At 34.1% G+C, this 25,527-nt stretch overlaps 1 protein-coding gene across 1 annotated transcript; it reads left to right on the top strand.

The window, feature by feature from the left end:
• Window positions 1-3,955: 3,955 nt before the first annotated feature.
• Window positions 3,956-6,156, top strand: LOC142233535 (mini-chromosome maintenance complex-binding protein). The gene is made up of 3 exons (XM_075304494.1): window positions 3,956-5,325; window positions 5,396-5,639; window positions 5,703-6,156. Exons 1-3 carry the CDS (start codon window positions 4,097-4,099, stop codon window positions 6,090-6,092), a joined length of 1,863 nt encoding a protein of 620 aa, XP_075160609.1. The 5' UTR covers window positions 3,956-4,096; the 3' UTR covers window positions 6,093-6,156.
• The last annotated feature ends 19,371 nt before the right edge of the window (window positions 6,157-25,527 follow it).

Raw genomic sequence — 25,527 nt, 5'->3', positions numbered from 1 at the left:
TTGCAAACCTAAAATGAATAAATCGGCGAAAATCTTCGGTTTTATGAAGTAATTAAATGAAAGAAGCAGTTGTAACAACGATTTGACTGTTAAAAGCGCCGCCGGCAAAAAATTTTTTCAAAAAAATTTTTAAATTTTCTTTGTAAACCGGATATAAATATAAACCGGTTAATATCTACGGTTTTAGTGGTGATATCCGCCTAAATTTAACTATGACGGATAGGTAAAAATGTTAGCTACAAAATGGAATCAGTTAACTAGCACCTTTATATCGAGTAGTTTTTGAGTTTTGAGATGTTTTGTAAAAAAACCGGTTCCAAAAAACACGTTTTCATCTGTATATCCGGAACGGATGTATCGAATAGATCGATTTATGCATAATTTGAAAGGGGTTATCATTAGCTTGCTAGAGATGTATATTTCACAGTAATCCGTTCATCAGAACCGGTTTTATTAACGATTATTTACTTAGACTTTAGAACCGAATAACCGGTTACCCGGTTACAGCCGCCAGGGGAAAAATTGTTGTTGTAATCTACTCTTAGAGTTCTACCATCTATGAAGTTTTGGATCTGAGAGGTATAGCTAAACTACACCCAGAGAAATGATTGGTTGCAATTCGATAATTACAATGAGGAAATGATGTCAGTAACTTATTTTTTGTTACAAGAACAATGTTTTGATTATTTTCCCCATTATACATTCAACACGATCATAAAAAAGTTCACAGGATCAAAACGAAATTCCCATAAACATTCAATTGGTTACAATAATCAATGCCGATAAATTTGGTTTTATGCTGCATAAAATTGTTGAGCTAACCACCAGCATAGTGAGACCTACTTCATGGGAATCAACAAATAGTTGGTACAACCAAAAGTTTAGTATACTAATAGAATCTTAGTTCAATTATAGGACGGGCGTAAGGTAGTTGTGGCAACAAATAAATATTTATATCAACATCGACATGGTCAATGGTATGACGCTACAAAATTTGCAAAACGGGGAACAGCATTTACTTGATAATAGTCCGCAATACATTGAATAAATGTTATCCCATAGAAAAGAAGTTGCCTTCAGGTAAGTATCGCAGCGATTTATAAAAAAGGAATATTACAAAAGTTTCCATAAAAATTGCAGGCTTCATACACCAACAAACACAAATACTTTTTACGGCAAGCGAGCTTTTTTATTGAATTAAGAATACAGGAAGAGTCTAAGTCGATCTGTATTTATATCTGGAGGCTTAAGGAAGAAATTTCTGGCAAGTATATATTGAATTAGGTTCTGTAGTTTGACCACATAATTGCAACCTAATAACCATCTGTCATTGGTATACAAACATTACCTATAAAAAATTGTAAATTGTAATGTAAATTGATCTCACATATATGTAGATCAAAAAGCCTTTGTTGTTAGCACCTTTTGTATTTATTTTCGTAGTTTATTATGATTGTAAATCTTGTAATAAATTAATAAAATCTCAATATAATCTGCCCTTTCATTTGATATTGGAATTTGGTTAGGATAATAGTAAAGAAAATCGAGGGCGGCTGCACCAACAAACAAAACAATTAATATGAAATTGCGACAACCAATGCAAAGTTGATCCAACATACTACCATGTAGTTACAATTGTCAAATGTTAGTTGTGCTGACAGATATCATTGATAGTTGATGGAACCACCTGCTTTAGGTTGGCAAATAATTCGGTTGATGCAACGAATTTGTTTTCTGGGTGTAGAGTTTAGCCTACCAATGAAAAGTGCAAAAAAGGTGGAATGTGAATAATCGAGTCAATGTCTACAATCTAATTAGTTGCAAAAGTGCAGTAACGTAAGTTCCTTACGGAAATTCTTCAAAAGTAATACCTCATTCACATTACACTTCCAATTTACTAATTTTGAACTGTTATTTGCCTTATAACAAAAATAATTGAGGCTTATTTTCTTTCTTTTACATAGGAATATTCTTTACAGAAGAATGTATTGTCTACTTAGAACTATCTTCGTCTTATTCTAATACACGATGATGTGTGAGAAATGCTACTAGCATGATTATACCAAAAAAAGGATTTCAAATCCTTCGCTTTCGCGAAGGTGGTAGTACTTGTTCGTTACTATTGTCGCTTACGGAGCAGATAAGGGAAAATTTGAACAGTAATAGAATGTCCACTATGGTGGCGTTGGATTTGAGTAAGGCCTTTGACACTGTGTGCCATCACATTTTGGTAGATAAACTTGTTCATCAGTTTGGGTTTTCTCTAACATCGTCTAATTTGATATTTTCGTATCTGTCAGCAAGGCGACAATTTGTAAGTCTGGGAGGTAGGCAGTCGAGTATTTTGGAATGTGTTAGTGGCATTCCTCAAGGTTCAATTCTTGGGCCTTTACTTTTTCTAATTTATGTAAATGATTTTGTCCAGGTTGCGGATTCCAATGTTTGCAGGATTTATCTTTTCGCGGATGACATTAATTTACTCTTTACAGGTGATAGAGTTGACTTGAGCTCTTATGAGGCTATTATTAATAATACCTTGTCTCGTGTGGCCCAGTGGGCATCCGTCAATCGCCTTCACTTTAACCCGGATAAGACCAGAGCTCTCAATTTCGGATCCATTCCTTATCGACTTGATATTCGCTTTAGTGGTGTTCTTGTACAATTTGTACAGAGTATAAGGTGCTTAGGAGTCTACCTTGACTGTGACTTAAAGTTTGAGGAACACATATCAAAGATTTCTTCCAAAATTTGCGGCACCTTACGCGGTTTATACAACCTTGATTGTTATTTACCTACACCCGTCAAAGTACGGATTTCGCATGCTTTATTAATGTCTCACATTTTGTATTGCTTGGAGGTATACTGTGGCACAGGTCTAGGCATTCTGAGGAAGCTGCATGTTGTTTTTAATAGGATTATTAGATATGTTTACGGCCTCAGGATGAGGGATCATGTTTCGCCATTTGCTCAGGAATTCCTACAATGTTCCTTTGAGGACTTTGTTAAGATCAGGAATCTACTATGTTTCAATCGTATTATCGTCACCCAGTCACCACTCGATATTGCTCAATCATTTCGTTTTTCCAGGTTAACCCGAAATCAAGTAATTATTTTGCCGAGAATATCATCGTTAATATATGAGCGGTCATTTATTGTAAGGATTTGTAGGTTATGGAACTCTCTTCCGGTTTCCTTAAAGGCATTTGACTTCTCGAACCCTCTTCTTAGGAAAAAACTAATGGACCACTTCAATCAATAAAGTCACATACCATATAGTACCATATTTTCTTAATAGACTAACAAAATATTTTTTTATGATTATTGAATAATTATTGTTACATGTATGTATATTTTTTTGTAATATGAAATTTATGAATGAACTAAATATCATTACACTTTTAATATAATAATCGTATATGGCCAATATTGGCTCGATTATAATGGATTAAATAAAAAAAAAAAAAAAAAAAAAAAAAAAATCCAGTTTTAGTATATTTTGCCCATTATCATTATAATGATAATGGGCATATCCCAGTAGTTGGCTACACTATAAGTTATGTTAAGGTGGATACTATGCTCGGTTTTCGAGTTGAAAATCTCTTTTAACTGCAGCCTGTTAATGTGATCGATAACATTTATGGATTTTTTAATTATCCCCGACAATTCTTAGCTTTTGGTCACAATGTTAGATTCTTTTCAAATGCAGTCATGTATTTGGGATAAACTTATTGTGTGAACGGTGCATTAGATATCAATTTTACAGCCAATTTCTCATTTCCGAAACGAATGCTTTCGATCGACTGAAATGCCAAAAACAGCTGATTTCCCATTATAAATTCAGCTGTTTTGGGCATCCTTGTCGAACGAAAGCATTCGTTTCGGATATGAGAAATTGGCTGTTATTGTATGAATAAAATTAAAATATGAACGGTACATTACATACCTGCAATCCCAAAATGCCAAGTTTTGCATCTCTGTCACTAGATTATCTAGTCTAGATATGCAAAACTAATTTGCGCGCAAAAACAAATTGAGCCGGCTTGAACATAGTCAATTATTTGTATTCTTTCCGCTATTGATATACATTTCAATTCAAATGCTGGTTAAAAACGAAATTGCTGAAACGAAATTACCTTCTACACCTGAGGAATTTGTTGGTCCTAAAAATGAGGAATTTTGCAAATGGCTTAAAGACCCAAATCTTTGGTCAACTATTCCACTTCTTAACTATACCCCCTTGCACGAGCTAAAGGATTATTCGGTGGTAAGATTCCGTGGAATGATACAGGACATGCTTGATCCAGAAATATATTTGGAAACTTATGAAGTGAAGAAATGTGGGAGTGCTACTGAACCACGAATACAGCAGGGAAAATATCGCGATTGCCTTGTACTTGGAAATGACGAAGAAGTGAACTACCATGCAAATGCAAACATACAGGGCGAACGTCGTGTTCTATTTGTAGTTTCAATACCGGGTATAAATGATTGGGCGAGAAATTACGAGGAAATGTCTAACAAATGCAACGTCCCAGAAGTTTACCAACGAACGTCTTCAGAAACAAGTGCAAAAAAGAGGTCTGCACCAGACGAGGAAATGGAAACAGAATGTGATAAGGTGGAAACAATATCTGATGGTATTGTAGACGTACACAAACGTCAAAAAGTGGATACAGATAGTGCACTTAGTAAACCGTCATCTAGTTCTAACCAAGCTTGCTTAGGAGCTGAGTATCTACTTAATTCCCCTATACCGAGTAGACCCAGCAAAGCATGCATGGTGAAAGTCTACAGTGATTTCGATACATTTACATTAAATACTGTTATTGATGTCGTTGGTTTTTTGTCAGTGGACCCCGCTTTGGATGGAACAACTATGGAAGTAGATTACGATAATGCAAGCGAACTGCAAGCTCTAAATCCACCACCATCACTTATACCGCGATTACATGCGATAGCTGTGCATCAGCTACCGCATTCTAATCCTCTGTTGGATATGCGATTCGGAAGACAGGGGTACAATGACGAAATGGATAATATGAATTTATTGTCTGTACAAAAAGAACTAAAGACACTGCTTAAATTGTGTCTCTTCAATGATGACTTGGCCGCAGAATACATGATATCGCATCTAATTTCAACAGTGTATAGTCGATGCGAACTTAGAAGTATCGGTAAATTTTCCCTTAATGTTTGTAATTTACCCAAGGATATCGTAGCCGATTACACTAAACAGCTCTATGGAATATTGGAACAGATATTGCCCGCTAGCCATTACTTACCAATGACATTAGACACAATGAATACTGCAGCTTTTGTTCCGAAGTAAATACATTATCTATGATTGAAATAATATTGCTTTTACAGTTTTTTTTATATAAATCCTTTATTGTAGGAAAGACTACGAAACTAACAAATTGATCTCTGGATTATTACAATTGGCTCCTCACACCCATTTGGTACTGGATGAAACTTGTATGCAGCAAGGCAAACTGGAAGCAAGTGGTGTTTTGGCTATTCAAAGCGTAGCCAATCTTATAAACAATCAGCAAATCAAATGCAATTTTCAGTACTATGAAATAGACTACAATGTCGATATTCCTATTTTAATCTTGAGTGAAGGTCGAAGTATGCTTCCCGTAAGTACGACAAAGGAGCTGGCTTCATATAATGCTAATCAATATATTTTTCTTGAACTGCAGAGTGACATATCATTGCCATTGAAAACTGATGATGAATCTAGAGATCTAATAATGGAGACATTAAAAGCAGCTAATCATTATCTTAGCCAGAATTCTCGTTTGGAACAGTTTCGTCGATATTTAACCAATGCTAAGATGTCTACATTTACGTTGAATCCAGACGACACCGAAATGATACAAAATGATTTTGTGGAAATGCGCAAAATAGATGCGGTCGTAAGTGCTGATGATCTGCATTCACTATTAGTGCTGTCTCGTCTCTTAGCCATAGCTCGGGGCAAAGAAATAATGGATAAAGAATCCTGGGAGTTAGCGAAAGAGATGGAATCTAAACGTCGCCAACGGCTTGCCGCATTGCCGAAATCAAATTTAAAAGTTCGCCATCAGTAATTGGATCGAATCGTTGTTTTAGTTTGTACTGTTTTTCTAAAAATATAAAAATCAATCATTTCTAGCCATTCAGTCCATCAGTCGTCAGAAAGGAAGAGTTCTACTTGCAAATGCGAAGGATATACCAAAGTTTCCATGATATAAATACGAACCTCTTCCATTGTGTGTGATATCAAGGAAAGGTGAGTAGCAGATTATTGCAAGATTTAGATTTGCCGAATTCTTTGAGATCTTTCGAAGTGAATTGTTTGATGACGGTTAGAATCTTGATGACAATTAAGACGTGTACCGTCTTAATTAATTTCTTAGGCTCCAACATCTGAAATTTCTTGCCGGTTTCTTGTGAAAAGTGTTGGTTCACCTCTCTTATTGCTAACCAGGGAAGAAAACGAAGTACCAATCCGTGCATCTGTCCAATAAGCTCGTATAACATAATATATGGAATTATTAATTTGGATGTAGAACCAGCATGCATTGTTATCATAAAAAAATTGTCTTCGGGAACCAATTATTCGAATCGATATTCCTGTAAAGCCAAAATCTAGAGAAACAAGAAAGTCCGATAGAGCACTAAAAGATCTATCTTTCACATATAAATCTGGAATCCCATATTTTTCCATTTGGCCACAGTAGTCACTTTTCTCTCGAGGAGCAGTGCCTCCAATTTATCCAGGCCATATATTGAGACATATAAGATAGAGCACTACAAGATCTATCTTTCACATATAAATCTGGAACCCCATCTTTTTCCATTTGGCCACATTGGACACATTTCTCTCTGTTTCGTATATGCAAAATGTTTTAATTCCAATCGAAAGGTATCGTTTTAGTTTATCTTTAGCTAAAATTCCCGTTTGGCTAATTTCTTTGGAGGATTATATCGCAATTTTTTTCTTGTATTTGTATATTTTAAAGTACCTGTTTAAGTCATTTAAGTGCTCTTTAATTTCAAGTAATTCTCCATCCGATTATGGCTTCCATGCCCTCACGTTGTCAAATCGGGAGTTCGGTCTACATGAAAAAATTGTGCCTTCTATGCCTTCAAGAAGTCAAATCGGGAGATCGGTATATATGGGGGCTATATCCAAACCTGGACCGATATATACCAAATTTAGCACAGCTCTTAAATGACTTAAAGTACCTCCAGATTTCAAACTTCAAGCAAATAGCATGAAAATTGAGGCTTGCATGCCCTCAATAAGTTAAATCGGGAGATCGGTCTATATGGGGGCCATATCAAAACCTGGACCGATATATAGCAAATTTAGCATCCCAGCAAAAACTCATTACCCGGTAATCTTGTAGGTAAGCCTGTTTAAAAATTAATAACCACTTATTAATTGTCATCGCTCCGGATTACATTTACATACGCATGTCCTAGGAGGAAAGTACTTCTCCCCAGGCATACCTTTGACCATGAAATAATTAGTGCTTTTAAAGCTTATAATCACCTAATATGTAATCACTTATTCGTACATACACCAAAGTTTGCAAAATAACCACTTATTGTCTCAGGCAACCAAATCTCGAAAATATTGACTTCTCTAGATCAAAATATGGCGAGTAATGCTGTAATATGAACATTACTTGAATAGAAACGAATATTGTAGAAATAAAAAAGTATATACGACCGTAAGTTCGGCCAAGCCGAATCTTATGTACCCTCCACCATGGATTGCGTAGAAACTTCTACGAAAGACTGTCATCCACAATCGCATTACTTGGGTTGTGGTATCTTAAAACTTCTTAACATCGTTTTCTAAATTGTGAATTAGTCCATACGTGGTAGAGAGCCAGAATTGAAATATGGGGGTCGCTTATATGGGGGCTATATACAATTATGAACTTGATATGGATCAATTTGTTGTGATTGGGGATCGATTTATCTGAGGGCTATATATAACTGTAGACCGATATGGACCTAGTTAGGCATGGTTGTTAACGGCCATATACTAGCACAATGTACCAAATTTCATCTGACTCGGATGAAATTTGCTCCTCCATGAGGCTCCAAAACCAAATCTCGGGATCGGGTCTATATATGATTATGGACTGATATGGACCACTTTTGGCATGACTGTTAAATATCATATACTACCACCACGTACCAAATTTCAACCAGATCGGATGAATTTTGTTTCTCTAAAAGGCACCGGAGGTCAAATCTGGGGATCGGTTTATATGGGGACTATTATAATTATGGACCGATGAGGACCAATTTTTGCATGGTTGTTAGAGGTCATATGCTGACACCATGTACCAATTTTCAGCCGGATCGGATGAAATTTCCTTCTCTTAGAGTCCCCGTAAACCAAATTAGGGCGCTATACGTAAAAGTGGGCTGATATGGCCCATTTACAATACCATCCGACCTACATCAATAACAACTACTTGTGCCAAGTTTCAGGTCGATAGCTTGTTTGGTTCGGAAGTTAGCGTGATTTCAACAGACGGACGGGCGGACGGACGAACATGCTCAAATCGACTCAGAATTTCACCACGACCCAGAATATATATATATATACTTTATGGGGTCTTACAACAATATTTCGATGTGTTACAAACGGAATGACAAAGTTAATATACCCCCATCCTATGGTGGAGGGTATAACAAAAATGTAACAAATCATCTAAATAAGATTACAGGCAAATTATTTTCACATTTAAAATATAAATAAATGTTGTCGTTTAAGGGAGTTAGATTCACATTATGTTCGAAATCTACTAAAAGTGGATTTTATATATCCTTTTTTATAAGGCAAATGACAGTTGAAGTCGATTTTGAAAGTGTAATGTGAATGAGGTATAATAAAGCATTTATTTAAAATGGTAATATCATTAATTTAAAACACAATTATTATGAAATATTGGTGAAGAATATTCCTTAACGGAAAAATCTGCAGAATTACCGTTACATAACATATTCTTTTTGAGTTTTTTTTTTAAGTAAATGCTCAATTATGTGAATAATTATACCTAATGGTACCGTCATTTATTCTATTTTATTAAGTCATTAACGGCCAAATGCATTACATTTTGAGAATATCAATTCAAAAATTACCGAGAAGTATTTATTATTGCCATTACAAGTTAGTCATTATAACTCACCGCAATGTAATGCAATGTGTAATGACAGCTTTACTCTTGGTAATGTAACTTGTAATGAGATGTGGTTACCTAGTTTTTGCTGGTATAGCTCTTAAATTACTTAAAGTACCTCCAGATTTGACATTTCAAGCAAATCGGAAGAAAATTGAGGCTTACTTGCCTTCAAGAAGTCAAATCGGGAGATGAGTCTATTTATTTTTTATTTTTGTTTATTTGTTTATTCATTCAATATAATACAAAGGCCTAGTGGCCCATATACTGTATTACACAGTAATAAATCATAACCATAGGCTACAGAAAAAAACTTTAAAATTAAAATCCTTACAACTAAATAAATACACATCACAACAAACGACCTCATGTAAACAGAATTCCTCACAAGAGGAATGAGTAATTGAGGATTTCTCGTAGATCTACTGAATGAAAAGCACTCATACAATGCTAAAGGTTGACCACTTTTAATAATCTTATGAAACATGTGAAGTAGACGAATGTTCAGAAAATTCTCAAAAGAGCAACCCAAAAATTCCTTCACATAATCAGAAATATGATCACGTCGATTAACGTTAAAGACAAAACGAGCAATAGTATTAACTATTCTATTCAAAACCAACAAATTACCATGGCAAGTTCCAGAATAAACTTCTAAACAGTATATAACTTGAGATAATAAAAGGCTGTGAGCTAGACATTTCCTGACAAATAAATGTAGAATCACTCTTGATGAGTAAATCCTACGCAAGGCACTCCAAACTCTACAACATACCAAATCAATATGCGGTCTAAAGGTAAGTCTACAATCAAGAATCAAACCCAAACATCTCAACCGTTCAACCAACTCAATACGATAATTGCCAAGAAATACATTCAAATTATAGTCATCGTGATTAGATGATCCAAACGAAATAACCTTCGACTTCGATGGGTTAACGGAAAGGCCGTTACTAACAGTCCAACCGCTAAACCCCGAGAGACACCCATTGATTTCCCGCTCCAAAATTCCAATTTCACCGCGATTGCCACTAAAAAGGAAAAAGACATCATCAGCATAACAAAAAGATTTGCACCTATCCAAGAAAACGCATTGATGTAAGTCGTTAATATATAGGATAAATAAAAGTGGCCCAAGCACGGATCCCTGTGGAACTCCGGAGTTTAAACCAAGCACAGAAGACTCATGACCCCTAAATGCAACGTATTGGAAGCGATCATACAAATAAGAAAAAATAAGTCTGCATGCAGATTTAGAAAAGTTAAATTGCGCATGAGGCTTAGAAACCATTGTGACAAAATCTATAGAATTAAAGGCTTTAGAAAGGTCTATAGATACAAGAGAGCATAGCCTATTTTCATTTAATTCCTCTCTGATCCCATCAGTCAATCTAATAAGAAGCATAGACGTGCTAAAACCCTTACGGAAGGCATACTGATCCCGACAAATCTGCACTGAACCACATTCCAATATCTGTGACTTAAGAATGTGCTCCATTACTTTAGAAAGTGCTGGTAAAATAGATATTGGTCGATAATCCTCTGGCCCACGAACCACACGCACTTTAGGAATCGGGACAACGCGAGCCAACTTCCATGGTGAAGGAAAGGTTGAAGTTGTCAAAATCGTATTAAAAAGGTGCAAAATAATACCAGAAATATAAGGAAAAATAAGCTTAATGAAGCGAATTGAAGCCTCAAGAAGTTCAGATTCAGTGATGCAGCGAAATGAAAATTCATGATCGCGGTCAGCAGTCATCAATGACACTGCGATCATAATCCACAACATCACTGCCCCCAACAAAAAACTGATTCAAGTCATCAACGTCAATCTCAAATTCACCATCGTCACCTGCAACACAACCACTAGCCTTCAGCAACTTCCACATTCCTGCTGTATCCAACCCCTTGAAGACCCTTTCGAAATGTCTCCTCTTTTGGCTACGTATGACGCCCTTAGCTCTATTACGCAATCTTCGGTAAACCTCCCAATTCTGAGGGGTCCGACTGGCACAGAATGTAGAATATGCTAAGTCTCTAAGAGACCTAGCATAAACAACATCATGTGAGTTCATCCACGAATCAGTATTATATACAACTCTCCTCCTAACCATAGGGACATATGTGAGTAAATCTCTAAACAATATAGACATTTCTTCACCCATGGTATTAACGTCAGTTGTAACAAAAAAAATTGAAAATACATAGTTATCCAAATATGTAGCTAAGCTATCCATATCAACTCTATTAAAATCAGGAAATTCAAAAAACTCCACAACCCGATCAATGTTAAAATGAAAAGATAAAAATACCAGTGCATGGTCAGAAATTGAAGGATACTGAACTTGGTCAGAACAACCAACTGTCATGGATGAACTCACAAGATAGTAGTCAAGAAGAGATGTAGAATTTCTCCTAACATCAAAATGTGTAGGCCAGGGTTGCCATTTTGGTCCGATCGGACCAAAATTGGTCCAAACAATTTTTAATTTTTAAATTTGGTCCGATGGTCGGACCAAATGGAATTTGGTTGATTTTGGTCCATTTTCGTCAAATCAGTAATTTTTCAAAATTTTCTGTAGACATAAAATTTTTACAAAATTTTCTGTGGAAATAAAATTTTGAGAAAATTTTCTGTAGAAATAAAATGTTAACAAAACTTTCTATAGAAACAAAATTTTGCCAAAATTTTCTATAGAAATAACAGTTTGCCAAAACTTTCTATGGAAATAAAATTTTGACAAAATTTTCTATAGAAATAAAACTTTGACAAAATTTTGTATAAAAAAAAAATTTGACAAAATTTTCTATAGAAATAAAATGTTGACAAAATTTTCTATAGAAATACAATTTTGACAAAATTTTCTATAGAAACAAAATTTTGACAAAATTTTCTATAATAATAAAATTTTGACAATATAAAAAATAAAATGTTGACAAAATTTTCTATAGAAATACAATTTTGACAAAATTTTCTATAGAAACAAAATTTTGACAAAATTTTCTATAATAATAAAATTTTGACAATATTTTATATAGAAATAAACTTTTCTATCGAAGTATAATTTTGGAAAAATTTTAGCTCTTAAATGATATTAATTTAATTTGGAAAAATGGTCCGCTGGTATGAATTTTGGTCCAATTTCGGAAAAATGTTGGGCCAAAATAAAATTTCATTGTGGCAACGCTGGTGTAGGCCTACAATTATGTAGCACAGATAAACCACAACATAAAGCAACTGACCTTCAATGTTCCGACTTAGAAATCTCAAATAAGTTGCAATTAAAATCCCCGCATACAATCACATTAGCATAATTCAAAAATATATCACGGTGGTTGCTCTCAAAAGTCTCCAAATTACCACAAGGTAAGTAAACAACACCTACTAAACAACGTGTGTCATTAAAAATAATTTCAATAAACAAGGTCTCACATGACGTAGCATCAGTATACCTGTAAACTACCTTAAAATTAAGTTTCCTTGATATATAAATACATACCCCACCCCCCTGGATCCACGGTCATTGCGAACAATCCTGTAACCTGGAATAGACACAGCATTGTCAGATATTGACTCGGATAACCATGATTCGGAGACTGCAAAAACATCAAAAATATTCTCTTTCAATAGTTGCCTTAATTCTTCCATTTTAGGAGCCAAACTCCTACAGTTCCAATGAGCCACCACAAATTGACCAGAAAACACCATCAACCTATTCTTTATAAAGCTATTGTCACTAACAATGGGGCCTAGATTGTCAAGAGTAGACATAGACATAAAAGTGTATTAGATTTGGAAACCAAGAATTTAGTGATATGTAAAAAACTATAACTAGGTAAAAATGTAACAAAAACTTCATATATAATTCATACAATATATAAATCGGCTAGGCACATGAGATCACATTAGCATTTAAATATTAATGTAAGTAGGTATTTAATTGAGAAAAAGATAAAAAAAGAAAAAAGATAAAAAAATTATCAATGCATCATAATCAAGATGACACATCATCTCCAGCAAGAAGCTTCTCACACCCAGTGATATCATACTTCACCTCCTTGCCATCAGGAAGATTCAAAATAGCCACAGGAATATCCGAATTCTTGATTCTAAATTTGGAGATTTTCTTCTCTCTCCGAAGTTTCATGCAAACCGCATTTAATTTATTAGCAGCGGGAGGAAAATGGTCATTAAGAAAGACTACTATTCAAGCCATCCACAGCCAAACCAGGTATAATTTTAGAGATAGTGAGAGGCATTGTCTTAATTGTTTTGTAATAAGCTTCAACTATCGAATCTCGCAATGCAAAAGAAGTAAATTTGACCATAAGAGCTTTTCCATTGTTGACATTATATACTCCATCAATTTCACGACGATTTACAGCAATACCATAAACAGCACCAAGGCTAATGACTACTTCAAATAGGTCTGCCATCCCACTGGGTAAACCACTGACAATTATGTCATACCTATTAAGCCTTTTGTGGAGAATATTAATATGAACATCAAATGCAGACATACGCTTATTGGTCTGTGTCTCAATATTTCCAACAAGTTTGAAACAGTTCTCAACATCAGATTTGATCTCTTTAAAACTGGAAGATATTTCTTGTTTAAATTCAGTCATCAAATCGGTCATCATTTGCCTAGTGGATAAACGCTCCTCATCAGTCTTGCGGATAATAAGATCCATCTTAGCATTTACAAGCGAAATTTCAGAACGCACCGATTGGGAATCGCTTTCAGGAGGTTTTTCCAGGCAACCAGGGCACACAAATGAGAGAGATTTATGTTCCCTCAGTGCAGCAATATCACCATCAGCAACATTAACACAAGCAGCATGATACCAAACAAAGCATGCCTTGCACAAAATCCCTCCAGACGTCTTGGTTAAATTTGAAAGACATTTGCCACACTGGTCTTTTTTAGCCACGGGCATATTGTTGTTAACTTACAAGTAGAATAACAAGTAAAAAACAGCAAAGATAATATGGCGGCAGTCAGTTCAGAAGCAAATACACGGCAATTACCCTAGTGCAGTTAGCCAAAACAACAACAGCAACGGCAGACGGGAAAGGCAATACATATCAACAGCTTAACAGCAAAAAGCAGCAAGAATCCACTAAAACTCCAATTAACCCGGATGACCAGCGTTCCAAATTATATGTTTTCAACAATCAAATTAGAAAAAGTTAGATGCGCAAGCAAATATTTAGTATACAAAAAAAGCGACCAGCCGATAAAGAAAAATGCGCTCATTCAGCCATAGGGTGGGGGCTATATCAAAACATGGACCGATGTAGCCCATCTTCGAACTTGAACTGCATGGGAGCCACCGTGGTGCAATGGTTAGCATGCCCGCTTTGCATACACAAGGTCGTGGGTTCGATTCCTGCTACGACCGAACACCAAAAAGTTTTCCTGCGGTGGATTATCCCACCTCAGTAATGCTGGTGACATTTCTGAGGGGCTCAAAGCTTCTCTAAGTGGTTTCACTGGAATGTATAACGCGTTGACATATCCTACAGAACTGAAATTTTGTCAAAATTTCCTATAGAAGTGAAATTTTGACAAAATTTCCTATAGAAATGAAATTTTGACAACATTTCGTATAGAAATGAAATTTTGACAAAATTTCCTATAGAAATGAAATTTTGGCAAAATTTCCTATGGGAAATGGTATATTTTGTCAAAATTTCATTTCTACAGGAAATTTTGTCAAAATTTCATTTCTACAGGAAATTTGGTCAAAATTCCATTTCTAGGCCAATAAATATATTACTCTTAGCAAGTACCTGAGCATTAAATAATTCTGTAATAAATCTAATATTTAATGACTATTTTTAGTCTAATACTAAAACTAACGCGGCTCCCCAGCCATAATAACAAAGGTGTATGATATTAAGATAAAAAGGGGTGAAGTCCCATAATTAGGTAGCCCAATATAGTAACCAGTTCAATTAAGAGAATGCAAAGGTAGGCATACTAAAAAAAGACTTGAAACACATGTTTATCTACTGCTAGCGACTTTAAGATACGTCATTAGCTTCACACGAAAAACATTTTTTGTCAAATGTTTGTCAAAATAATTTCTTCGAAGAGAAAAATGCATCCGATCCGGTTGAAATTTGGTACATTGTGTTAGTCTCTATCATGCAAAAATTGCAAACATTGGTCCATATCGGTCTATAGTTATATATAGTCCTCAGATAAACCGATTCCCAATCACACAAAAATTAGTCCATATCGGTTTATATTTGTATATAGCCCCCATATAAAGCGACCTCATATTTCTCTCTAATTACCGCACAAAAGTTTATAACGGTTCGTAATTATTTGTTGACTTCCCTGTATATACCGGTCAATAACTGTTATGAGTTGAAAAATTTACACTCTCGTTCCGACAAAAAAAGGGTTGTTCCGCCCCGCTCCTGATTCCTGTTGCATCACATCCTATAACGACTATTTTCTTTCTTTTCTCAGTATCATGTAGACTGAAGCAATTTAACGGTGACATTAGTCCATTTCTAGGGCTAACTAGAAATCATTTAATTATAGTAGCGCTGTATATGTTGAAGGCCTGAAGTCATTTCATTTACCTGTTACATGTGTACTAAATTTTAATATGAATTTCAATAAAACTATTATGAGCAATTCCACTTTATCATTAGAAAACATTATTTTATTATTTTCTACACCATTACTTACAAATGTTAATTTACAATTATGTTAAAATATCCACCACAGATTTTCATATATTTCTTGAACACAATACATTTCATATTTATAATCCTACAGAATGAACAATCCATGTGTACCATTTATAATAACTACATATTAATATAATTGTGTACAAGATTTTAAATTTAATTTTATTTGTAGAGAAGTTTTCTTATAATTACAGTATATGATAATAATAATTTCTTTCTTAACTCTATTTAGTGTTAGTTTCCGTTTTATAGTAAATTATAATGGTTTCATATCCTTTATTCGAATATATAGATGAACCTTTGGGGCATTGTCTACCTTTAACTTTATTTTAGTTCATGAAAATTAGTTTAATTTAGTTTCATTTCTAAAATATTCTTTAGTCTGATAAAAGTAATAACTTATTTGTATCAAATTGCAATTAGTAAAATAATTTAGTTAAAATTTTCTAAAGTAAGCCTATTGTTACAATTTTTATACGAGCTTATTGGACAAGAAGATGAGGGGAATTGATGCTAATAAGGAATTGAAAACGCCAGATACCGATATACATAAGCCTACTTATACGTTTCATAACAGGGTATAGCCTTTTAGTATAGATCTTGTGGGGAGAGATGATTCATTTTAGGTCCTATATGCTAACTTACATTAGCATTATATGCTAATTATAATTGTAATTATATGCTAATTACATACTCGAAATATTCTTCGAAAATTGAAGCATTTCTATCATCAGACATAATTAATTTTTACAACTTGTTATTTCGTAGTTTGAAGGATAAACTGGGATTCCAAAACACCAAAAAAATTGTTATAGTTGAAAAAGCAAACAGTTTTCTCTGCTGAAATAGCGAACAAATACTGCTGAACTAGAAAACGTGTTTGCATAAGCGTAGGAAGGCCTCTGGGGAGGGGGCTTAGACCCCCCCCCAGAAAAATTTTAGCCCCCCCCCCCAGAATTTGAAAACCTATTTACGATTTTCCATTTTTATAAAAAATAAACAAGCCCAGCCAAAAAAGCGTCGCCAAAAAAGTAATGAAAATGATCTTTTTGGATCCGGAAGTGGTGCAAAATTGGCGAAGAAGCGTTGAATTTAACATGGGCTTGTCATAGGACAGATGTCCTCCATTTCAACAGACGTTGCACTGAATTTGCATCACTTCTTTAGGTGTGATCCGAATTCAATGTTTTGAATGTAAATTAAAAAATGCTGTTATATTTTGTCAAATAAATAATTTTTATAATTTTTAATGGATTCTAATGCTTGTCGGAAACGTTTGACCTCAAATATTTTCAAAAATTCACAAGTTTTTCAGATTGGATTTAGAATTGTTTTCGACAAAATTTCAATTATTTGTATCATTTTATGAATTCTTACTTCCTTTTTAAGGTATTTGAAACAAAAAAGTTAAAATTTCCCATTAAAAGTATGAAAAAACCAAGTTAAAAAAATTGAATTTAAAGAACTTCCTGAGTAGTTAAAATAAAGAACATCATTGGTAGTACATCTTCTGGAAGTGCTTTTAAAGTTGTGTCGTTGGAAGAACTTCCAACTTTTTTTGCTGGGAAATGTGTAGAACTACTTTTACTTGCTTTATTATAAATTAATTTTCGAGTTATTTTGATGTCTAATTTTTTTATTCATTTTTATGAAATAAAACATTAATTGAAATATAAATAAATGAAATATAAATTTTTAGCTAGGGGGGCTATAGCCCCCCCTAGGAAAATTGTCTAGCTACGCTAATGCGTGTTTGCTAAAATAATGAAAAACATCTCTGCTCAAATATCACACTACATTAGTTAAAACTCTAATTTTTTTCCTGGCAAAAATCAACAACTACTAAAAACCAGGCGTAGCATTATCCTTATTAATACTGTTAATATTTTGAGTATATAAGTTGGAGGACTTCACAATCATGGTTCCGCGCACTGATTTGGCTATAACATGGCTCGACATGGGGAAATTGGGTATTCGAACACGAGCGATTCTTGGAATATCACAAAATTGCAGTGTTCGGGCGAAAATTGGTAATAATATTGGATATGTCCGTGAAAACAATTTTTATTCAGGAGTTGTCCATGACCTCAGATTTTAAATAGTAAAATTTTATCTTACTTGTGTCCGTACCTAAGAACTACACAGAAAAAAAAAATTCACGAAAATATTTCCAATTGACGTCTTAATTGAGTTTTTAAAACTATTCAATTAAAAATTTAATTGATTCAACAAATTTTTTAATTGAAACAAAAATGAATCACAAAAATTAATAGTATTTTTTTATTTGGATCAATTAATTTCTTAATTGACTTTAAATTAATTTTTTGTGATTGAAGACATTTCAATTAAAAAATTAATTGGATCAATTAATTTCGTGAGCGAATCAGAAAAAAAAAATTTGTGTATTATTATTATAAATTGCGCTGGGACTTCCAGAGCAGTTTGAAGACGAACTGAATATTTCTAAATGTATCAAATAGGCCATTGTAGTACAATTGTACTTTTGGGAAGTGGAACGTACCAAATTTGGTACAATTGTACCAACTTTTATATCCCAAATTAAAATATGTTTAGGGATAAAGGATAGCGAGAAAGAGAATAGACATTTGTTTATACTCAAATTGTGACAAATAATTTATAGTTTCAGTAGCATCACAATCTTGTTTGGGAGAAAATACTTCCAAACATATAGTATTATTTTGGTCAAGGTTCTTCCAAACATATTATATGTTCACATAAAACAAACATCATAAAGTTTCGGAAATGTGCTTTCTGGAAAGTTTTTTTTTGGGATATATTTTAGAGAAGCGATTTTTTTGGGTGCGGCAGTTTCACTGTCTGAAAGAAGGTTTCATCAATTGGATTTAAAGACTTAAAATCTTATTGATATTAAATCTAATATTTTTTCTGTGTGGATATTGTCGATTTATTTTTTAAATAAGTTGATTAGTGCTACTACCTATGTTTAAATTATATTATTTCTAATTTTATGTTAATATCTGAATATTATTTACTAAAATTGCAATTACATTAATAAAATTTTGAAGTTACTTAGGAGTTATATTTTCGATTTTTGATATATGTATCGGTTCAAATATAAAATTAATGTTTTTCACATTGTTTTAGTTACAAAATAACATATATTGCTCCTCTAAAATGTCGCAGTCTCATTCTAATGCGATATTATTTATTAGTTTTATTGATGTGAGAAACACATTTCTTTTTACAATCGTCTGTGTGACATCGAACGTCTGTTGTCTTTCGTTTCCTGCTCTCTGTATCCTTCTCTTTCCTGCAATGTGAAAAATCTGTTAGTTCATCTTTATAAATATTTCAATGTTTTCGAATTAGTTGGCGGTAATTTAATGGCAACTACAGAGACTTCATTTTATGTTTTGAGAAAAAATAATTTGCTAAAGTTTTATAAATAAAAGAAAATCTGAAAATAGAACAAGACGTAAATTTATTATTTTATCAAGTTAACAGTAGTTTATAGTATAATCATTGATAGTTGAATTAACAAATAAAAAAAATTCATGATAAAGTTCATACACTCATAGCAAAAAGTTTGTAAACTTTTTTGCTTTTATATACTTGTTCTTCAGGGTCTAAAAAACATCAAATTGTAAAATTTTTAGTTTTAAAATGTTATCTAAAGCCTATTTTAAAACCAAAAGAACTTTTTAGTATATTCCTTCTCCTTAAAAGCTTCTAAATGCAATCCATAAAAGCCAATTTGTTGTCTTTTATGGTTTACTTTGAAGAAAATTCATGTTTCTTGGCAAATACTAGACATATTCTTAATAAAATGTTTAATTTTTATACCCTCTTTCCTCCCAAACGGAATTTTTTGGACAAACAAACATCGTTTAAGGAAGTTTGGAAGAAAAGTTTTTTTTTGAATTAACCGGATAACTGCATCTTCCTTCTTATTATTATTCCCTCCACCATAGGATGGGGGTGTATTAGCTTTGTCATTCCGTTTGTAACACATCGAAATATTGGTCTAAGACCCCATAATGTATAGATTTATATATATATATATATATATAAATCGTGGTGAAATTCTGAGTCGATCTAGCCATGTCCGTCCGTCCATCTGTTCGGCTGTCCGTCCGACTGTGGAAATCGCGCTAACTTTCGAAAGAAACAAGCTATCGACTTGAAACTTGGCACAAGTAGTTGTTATTTATATAGGTCGGATGGTATTGCAAATGGGCCATATCGTATAGCCCCCATAAAAACGGACCCCCTGATTTGGTTTGCGGAGCCTCTTGGAGGAGCAAATTTCCACCGATCCGGTTGAAATTTGGTTCGTGGTATAAGTATATGGTCTCGAACAACCATGCAAAAATTGCTTCATATAGGTCCGTAATTTTATACAGCCCCCATATAAACCGATTCTGGATTTGACCAACCATGCAAAAATTGCTTCATATCGGTCCATAATTATATATAGCCCCCATATAAACCGATCCCCAGATTTGACCACCGGAGCCTCTGGGAGGAGTAAATTTTATCCGATTCAGTTGAAATTTTGTATGTTGTATTCGTATATGGACACTAACAACCGTGCAAAAATTAGTCCATATCGGTCCATAATTATATATAGCCCCTATATAAACCGATCCTCAGATTTGACCTCATGATCCTCTAGGAGGAGAAAATTTCATCCGATTCGGTTGAAATTTGGTACGTTGTGTAAGTATATAGTCTCTAACAACCATGCAAAAATTGCTTCATATAGGTCCGTAATTATATACATCCCCCATATAAACCGATCCCCAGATTTGACCACCGGAGCCTCTGGGAGGAACAAATTTCATCCGATTCATTTAAAATTTTGTATTTTATGTTTGTATATGGACACTAACAACCGTGCAAAAATTGTTTCATATTGGTCTATTGTTATATGTAGCCCCCAGATAAATCGACCCCCAATCAAGTATACCCCGTATGGACAAACTTACAATTTAGAAGACGATGTTAAAAAGTTTTAAGATACCTTACCATCGGTAAGTATTACCACAACCCAAGTAATTCGATTGAGGATGACAGTCTTTAGTAGAACTTTCTTAGGTTAAAGTGGCAGCCCGATTAAGATTCAGGCTCACATAGACTATTCAGTCCATTGTGATATGGTGGAGGATACATAAGATTCGGCCTGGCCGTATATACTTGTTTTTTTTTTTCTTCTAATTTATTTAGTTCTCAGTATTTTTTCTGATGTAATACAAACAATGTAGAAGCAAATATACGATTTTTTCAAATTTTACCTTTCGTCCAGACTGAGAATCGAACCGCGGGCCAAAAGCTTGTATGAACAACATACACGCAAAGAAAAAATACGTTTGGAAAACGTGTACGGAAAACGTGTTTCTTTTGATAGAGTTTTTTGAATTGCTTCGAAAATTTTAAACTTTTATCACCAAAAAATTCGTTTGTTACAAAATTTTTATTTTTTTTTCAATAAAAAAATTATTTTTGAACCAACAACACTGTCCATTTCGTTTATATCAAGCACTGAGAGCCACCGTGATGCAATGGTTAGCATGTCCGCCTTGTATACACAAGCTCGTGGGTTCGATTCTTGCTTCGACCGAACACCAAAAAGTTTTTCAGCGGTGGATTATCCCACCTCAGTAATGGTGGTGACATTTCTGAGGGTTTCAATGCTTCTCTATTGGTTTCACTGCAATGTGGAACGCCGTTCAGACTCGGCTATAAAAAGGAGGTCCCTTGTCATTGAATCGGGCAGCACTCAGTGATAAGAGAGAAGTTCACCAATGTGGTATCACAATGGACTGAATGGTCTAAGGGATACATCGGGCTGCCACCTAACCTAACCTAAGCACTGTTCTTTTCTGACTTTAAGTCTATAATAAGACACATTTTACAGTTCATAGTAAAAATTTAATATAGTATTATGTAATGTTGAACATCTTTTCCGAATCTTCCGAACATGCAATATATGTAAAACAAAAAGAACTTTTTGGCGTTCGGTCGAAGCAGGGATCGAACCCACGACCCATGGCATGCAAGGCGGACGTAGCAACCACTGCTCCACTGTGCCCAACTAAATGTATGTTTCTGTTAAATAAAGTTTATTTAATCGGCTCGTGGGCGCCGCAAGCTATGCTATATAGGTTAGGTTAGGTTAGGTGGCAGCCCTATGTATCAGGTTCACTTAGACTATTCAGTCCATTGTGATACCATATTGGTGCTATATAAATATCAGAGAACTGCAACCGGTGGCTTTTTTTTCGTATTGCAATCTTACCCACAAAATGTCGGTGGCAGTGAGTAAGACACCAATTACCATGCGATCTTTTACATTGATACAAATGCGAGAATAAAAACACCACTAGTATATAACAATGTTCGTATGCAGTATCTTGCAATCTTAAACCAATCGACATCGTAACAACGCTCGGTAAACAAAAAGCGAGTGTGGCACTTACGTGTGATTGCACTCAACAACAACAATTACCTGCAGTTGGCATTAGCTCAAGAGAATTGAGAGAGTACCAAAAAAGAGAATACCAAACTGCTGAGATATGGGTAACCAATTTGTGTGATTGCTTTACTACGGTGTTTTCGAGAGACCAACACTCAAATATTGGTGTTTACTAAATACACTGGTCGGTTGCGGTAGATCGCAGCCGTTCTCTGATAAATATATTAATATAATTGTCTATTGATGAAAATAACAGCTACATAGCTCAATGGATAGTGTGTTGGCTTACAAATTGTATGGTCCGCGGTTCGATTCTCCGTACAGGCGAAAGGTAAAATTTAAAGAATTTATAAAATCGAATAATTTCTTCTACATTGTTTGTATTACAAAAAAAGGGCCTAAGAACTAAAAACCCGATTAAACCAAGGGTCGTGGGCAGGGATCCGGAGCGGTCCATTTTCTTCGCTCCGCTCCGTTCCCGCTCCGGAGAAAAGAAAAACGCTCCGCTCCGAGAGAAAAAAAATCGCTCCGCTCCTCTTCGAGAAAATTATAGTATATTATATAATTATATAATCTGAACCAATTTGCATAATATTTTGCGGGTTTAATTAATACCACAAAAGGTTACCTTGTGCAAAATTTGAGAATGATCAGTTAAGAAATGAGGCCTCTACCGTCAAAAAAAAGGTTATTAGGGGCGAATTTTTCAAAATCGGGCGATACATACATGGGAGCTATATCTACACCGTTAGTACTATAGTTGACTTTGAGTAAGATCGGTTAGTAAATAAGGGTTCTATGGCCAAATTTGGGAAAATCGGGCTATACATATATATGAGAGTTATATCTAAATCTGAACCGATTTCGATGATATTTCGCACATATAGTTAGTGCTATAGAAGATTACATTTAGCAAACTTTGAGTAAGATCGGTTGATAAATAAGGGTTTTATGGCCAAATTTAGAAAAATCGGGCGGTACATATATATGGGAGCTATAGCTAAATCTGGGAAAATCGGGCGATACATATATATGAGAGCTATATCTAAATCTGAACCGATTTGGATGAAATTTTGCAGACTTGAAGGGCGATGAAAAAGATTACGTTTTGCCAAAATTGGCGACGATCCGTTTGAAAAAAAGCACAGCGTGACCCCATTTGCCGAAATATGGGAGATATATCTAAATTTGATCCGATTTCTTCCAAATTCAATAGCGTTCGTCCTTGTGCCCAAAAAACTCCCTGTACCAAATTTCATCATAATCGGTTAATATTTGCGACCGGAATCCTGTGAACAACAAATACATGGACATACGGACTGACACCAAGCGCTAGATCGACTCAGGAGGTGATTCTGAGTCGATCGGTATATATTTTATGGGATTTAAAATCAATATTTCTGGTAGGCACATTTTTTGGCAGATCAAACTTATTATACCCTAACCACTATGTGGTTTAGGGTATAATGACTTTAAAACAATGTGTTGAAACATTTTATTAATTTTGAAGATTTTTTCAGAAATATGGATTTGACTTCATTAAAGCGAAATTTTCATTCATGTTAGGATACACATTTTTATGTCGAATCACTTAGCTATAAGGACAAACAGATTTCATTGAAAAGTTTAGAGACTTTTAGACAAGAGAAAAACGTCTTCTATTCTAAGCAAAATTAGTATTCGTATTTTAAGCATGTGAAATATTTGGCCTCCCGACAATATTCTTTGCGGTGCACCATCTACTATTTAATATGTGATAGAAACCAAATTTATGAAAATGGACCAAATTCTGTTTGGTCCGACCATCGGACAAAATTTAAAAATTAGAAATCTTTTGGACCAATTTTGGTCCGATCGGACCAAAACGGCAACGCTGATTGGAATTGAAAGTCTATACACAGAGTAGAAGTAACTACTCTCCGAAAGAGGTTTTGTTATATTTGTAATGTGTGTGTGTATGTTTATGTTTGCAACAACCTCCATCGAAATCAGTGCGTGGTATACCTACGAATATTCTTACTCAGATCTAGTGTTACCTAATTTCGCTTTTTTCCCCTTTATTGTAAAAATACATTTTCGAACAGCGTTTTTAAGAAATGTTCGTTCTCAAAAAAGTAGATAACATGCAATAATACAAATCAAGTCATTAGTTTTCAATGTGAGAAAAATTTAAAATAAATGTATATGCGCACATTTTTCAACCAAAATTGAAACTATCCATAATTTTAATTAAATTTTCGAGAACTAATATCAGAAATAAGAGAATGCTAGGATATAGTACAATAGTAAAGCAAATATGAATGTCCTTACACTGAAAAAAAACATGCCCGGTTCCAAAGATTTTGTCTTTACTTTAACAGTTTGGGTATTATTTCCGAGCCAAAGAAGCGGAGAATACAAGTAAGGATACTTTAAAGACGCAGTTCTCTTTTAAATTTGGGGGTTATGTACTTGCTTCTAGGAAGCAAATGTTAATTTTTCATTTTTTTAGATTTTTTTCGTCAGTTGTTATCAAAATCCTTTAAAAACGAGTTAACGACAATTTTATTTTCCATATTAAGACTCGACTTCCAGTAGAAATTATGCTATGTTTCAAGTAAAAAGCGTCTTTAAAATAAAGTGTTGAAAAACATGTCTTATTTTTAACGATTTTTTGCTTTGTAGGCAAGATGCAAAAAGGAAACAAATTTAAAGACAATTTTATTAATTTTAAAGAATTTTTCTCAATTATTAAAGTCACGTTGACCTTACCTCAAAAATTTTATCTTTCATGTTATGATACACATTTTTAAGTAAAATCACTTAATTATAAGGACATTACAACTTCATTCAAAAGTTTATTGGCATTTGGACAAGGAAAAACACTTTATTTTAGAGAAATGAGTCTTCCATGCTAAGCAAAATTTGCATTCTTATTCTAAGGACATGAAATCTTTGACTTCACGACAATATTTTGTTCAGTGTAGAAAACTAAAAAATTAAATATAAATAAGATCGTTTAATTGCATTTATTTGACGTTCATTACAAACATCTTTGTAGTAATACGGGATGAAATTGATCGAAAGTACTGTTGTTACTTTTACAACACATACTAGAGATATATTTTGACATTTGCCGTTTTTGAAAACAATTACTAAAAAACACGTTGTGTTTTCCCCAATGTACG

Source organism: Haematobia irritans, chromosome 4, assembly GCF_050003625.1.
Source record: "Haematobia irritans isolate KBUSLIRL chromosome 4, ASM5000362v1, whole genome shotgun sequence".
In the NCBI taxonomy this organism is placed as follows: domain Eukaryota; kingdom Metazoa; phylum Arthropoda; class Insecta; order Diptera; family Muscidae; genus Haematobia; species Haematobia irritans.
The sequence above is the reverse complement of the archived record's forward strand: the minus strand, read 5'-3'. Positions and strand labels throughout refer to the sequence as shown.